At 31.3% G+C, this 3,473-nt stretch overlaps 1 protein-coding gene across 1 annotated transcript; it reads left to right on the forward strand.

Annotated features, from left to right (window-relative positions):
* The first annotated feature begins 397 nt into the window (after positions 1-397).
* On the forward strand, positions 398-1,742 carry LOC124898724 (BURP domain protein USPL1-like). The gene is made up of 2 exons (XM_047412599.1): positions 398-489; positions 604-1,742. The coding sequence occupies exons 1-2, from the start codon at positions 445-447 to the stop codon at positions 1,660-1,662; spliced, it is 1,104 nt and encodes a 367-aa protein (XP_047268555.1). The 5' UTR covers positions 398-444; the 3' UTR covers positions 1,663-1,742.
* The last annotated feature ends 1,731 nt before the right edge of the window (positions 1,743-3,473 follow it).

Raw genomic sequence — 3,473 nt, forward strand, 5'->3', positions numbered from 1 at the left:
ATCTATGACAAGTGGCAAGCCATTTGTCCACATTCTTACATGCAAAAGGTCATTTGGTGTATGTCCTGTCAGGTGTTTTTTAAATTTTCTAGCACTGTGATAAGTGGATTACATGCCAAAAGCCATTTGGTGTGTGTGTTGGCAAGTCTTTGTTAATTTTCTAACACTATGACAAGTGGATTACATGCAAAAAGCCATTTGTTGTATGTGTTGTCAAGTATTTGTTATTAATTGAAATTAAAAAAGTTACTTTTTTAATATTATTACAAATGGCTTGAACAAATAAACTCTTACATGCAAAAGGCCATCTGTTGTATGTGTTGTCAAGTGTGGCTGCTTGGACAAGTAAACTTTTACATGCAAAAGGCCATCTGTTGTATGTGTTTTAACTGTAGTATATATATGCGTGTATGTAGAATTTTTTAAGAACTGAAAATAAAAACAATGGATCTTAAGCTTGATTTTTGTGTTCTCTCCCTAATTTTACTGGTAATTTAATATTCTTTCTCCTCCTTAAATACAGACCAGTTTGGAGTAATCATTTGATTAACTTATTGGTACTAATTACTATATATATATATTGCTTACCTCATAATATGACAGGTTGCTTATGGAACAGAAGCTAGGAAGAATGCTCAAGGAAATTTCAAATCTTCATTTATTTCTCAAGACAATCATCAACAAGCATTAAAAATGATTTACGGTTCTGAAAACCCATTTCATTATTATAAATATAAACAAGAAGCTGAAGACAAACATCAGTTTTCTAGTTCGAGAAACTTTTTATTTTATTCTCATAAGAAACAAGAGATTTCCAGTTCGAAAAACTTTTTATTTTATTTATATAAAAAACAGGAGGTTTCCGGTTCAAAAAACTTTTTGTTTTATTTACCTAAAGAACAGGGAAATGATGAGCAATTGGAAACATTGAAGGAATATATCCATTCATCATCCCATATAGATCCTTCTCTAGCATCACTTTACTTCCTTATAGATGATCTAAAAATAGGAAAAACCATAAAAGATTTCTCCTTTCCAAGTCGTTCTTCTCTACCATTCTTTCCCAAAGAAGCAGCCGATTCCATTCCATTTTCATTAAAGGAACTTCCAAACCTTCTTCAACGTTTCTCCTTGTCTAAAGACTCTCCACAAGCAAAAGCCATGGAAGATGCATTAAGAGTATGTGAATTTAATTCATCCATAAAGGGAGAGACGAAATACTGTGCAACATCCGCAGAGGCAATGCTCAATTTTGTTCAAGAAATCTTGGGAGAGAGAACCCAAATAAAAGCGATGTCCACCACAACTCATTCCCCAAAGGACTCAAATAGTGCCTTGCAAAACTATACTATTTTGGATTCTCCAAAAGAAGTTGTCGTTCCTAAGATGGTGGCATGTCATATCATGTCTTGCGCTTACACGGTTTTCTATTGTCATCCCTCAGTTAGCACTGAAAGAAAGATGTTCAAGGTTCCACTGGGGAATGAAGAAAATGGTGATAGAGTGGAAGCAATTGTTGTATGTCACTTGAATACCTCTGACTGGAGTCCATCTCATTTTTCTTTCCAAGTTCTTGGTATATTACCAGGAGCATCACCTGTCTGTCACTTCTTACCATCAAGTAATGATTTAGTGTGGGTTCCAAAAACAATTGTCACTTGAAATAAAATGCTTTGAAGGATTGGAGTAATTAGCTCCACCATATATATAACTGCTTATGCATGTACTAATATTTGCTTGTACCTGCCTTTTGTTTTCCAGTAATCCTGTTTGAATGTGCTCTTGATAATGTCAACAAATAAAATATGGTTTTCCTAAAATTGTGTGCACAAGAGTTTTATTTGAGAAATAATGAAGAATACTAAAAAAGAGATTCAGCAAAAATTTATTGCTAACTCCTACAAGAGTGTAGGTTGTTATTTATACATTTATTTAAGCCTGGATAGTTTTTCAGCTATAAAGTTGTTTTATTTTAAAGTTTTTGTAAGTCAAATGTATTAACTATTTCTGAAACAGAGTCTATAACATTATATTTTAACTTATAAGGAAAATGTTATGGTGCTATTACATTAATGCGATCATTAGTTTAAAATAATTAAATATCGTTTGAATTTGTAAGGATAGTTAATATGATAGAATGTATTTACAACGATTTGATTATACCAGGTACAAGCGTGCAAATATGGTATATTAGTGTATTTCATCTAGCACTTCTTATATACCCTATTTTTTTAATGCTACTCTATCATGATAAGAACTCTTGTTATCAACATTAATGTCCCAACTGAAATTGTTAAACATATTCATGTGAGAGTTGTTCTCACTACGAATTTATGCTTCGAAAATCTACACCATCTCATGAACTTTAATTATTTTTTTTTAAATTGACAAGTACAACATTGTCTCTTGAAGTTTACAAATGTTAGATACTGTAATGTGTTCTTTTTTTTCTTTGATTCACACTTGGTAATTTAGTTTCGTTTGTTGCCATTGTAAAAGTATTTTGTAGCCAAAGATTTTGCAGCTGAATATTTCTCCATTCACATGAAAATGTTCAAATTTATATCTTTCATTAATATCATGTATGACATCAACAAACCCATTCTCATCTCTATCAATAGGGATCAAGAGTTTTCTTTCATTCTTGTATTTCTTCTCCCTTTCTTATTTCATTCTTGTATTTCTTCTCCCTTTCTATAAGAGTAACTATTCTCATTTTTTTTGAGTGATCTTGTAAGGTTGTTCTCTTGGGATATTTGGGTTAATTAGAGTAACTATTCTCATTTTTGTATCCTCTCTATTGTAATCTTAATCTTATTGATACAGTGCAATTGCTCATCTCCACTTGTGGATGTAGGTCACACTGACCAAACGAAGTTAAATTTATGTCTTCTTTCTTTAATTACCATTATCATCATCATGTTATTGTCTTTGTTATTGTCATTATAAAATTATTTGGTATTAGAGCCGAATCTAATCAGGTTATTTTAGTAGCAGAAATGACTATAACAAAGACTTACATTGAGCAATTTGATCAAAGTGCAAATTTTGAAATGTGACAATTAAAGATGGAAGCTATGCAAATTTTGAGATGTGACAATTAAAGATGGAAGCTATCCTAAAGAAAATGAGAAAGAGCCTTAAAGCATGACAAATTTGGAGCTTGTCATTAAAGACAAAAAGGCAAAATTAAGTATCATTCTAAATCTTTCAAATGAGGTTTTGCATGAAGTATCTATAGAAACCACAACAAAAGGCATATGGGAAAAAACTAATAATCTTGTATATGAAAAGAAAAGTGAAAAATAGACTTTACCTGAAAAAAAAAGTTTTACTCATTTTGTATGATTAAAGGTACTTCTACACTCACACATCTTGATGCATTTGATTCTACTCAATTTGAGTAAATATGGATGCAGAAGTTAATGATGAAGATCAAGATGTCTTATTACTTATTTTCTTATCCCAATCAT

This window comes from Capsicum annuum, chromosome 5 (genome assembly GCF_002878395.1).
Source record: "Capsicum annuum cultivar UCD-10X-F1 chromosome 5, UCD10Xv1.1, whole genome shotgun sequence".
NCBI classification, from domain to species: Eukaryota; Viridiplantae; Streptophyta; class Magnoliopsida; order Solanales; family Solanaceae; genus Capsicum; species Capsicum annuum.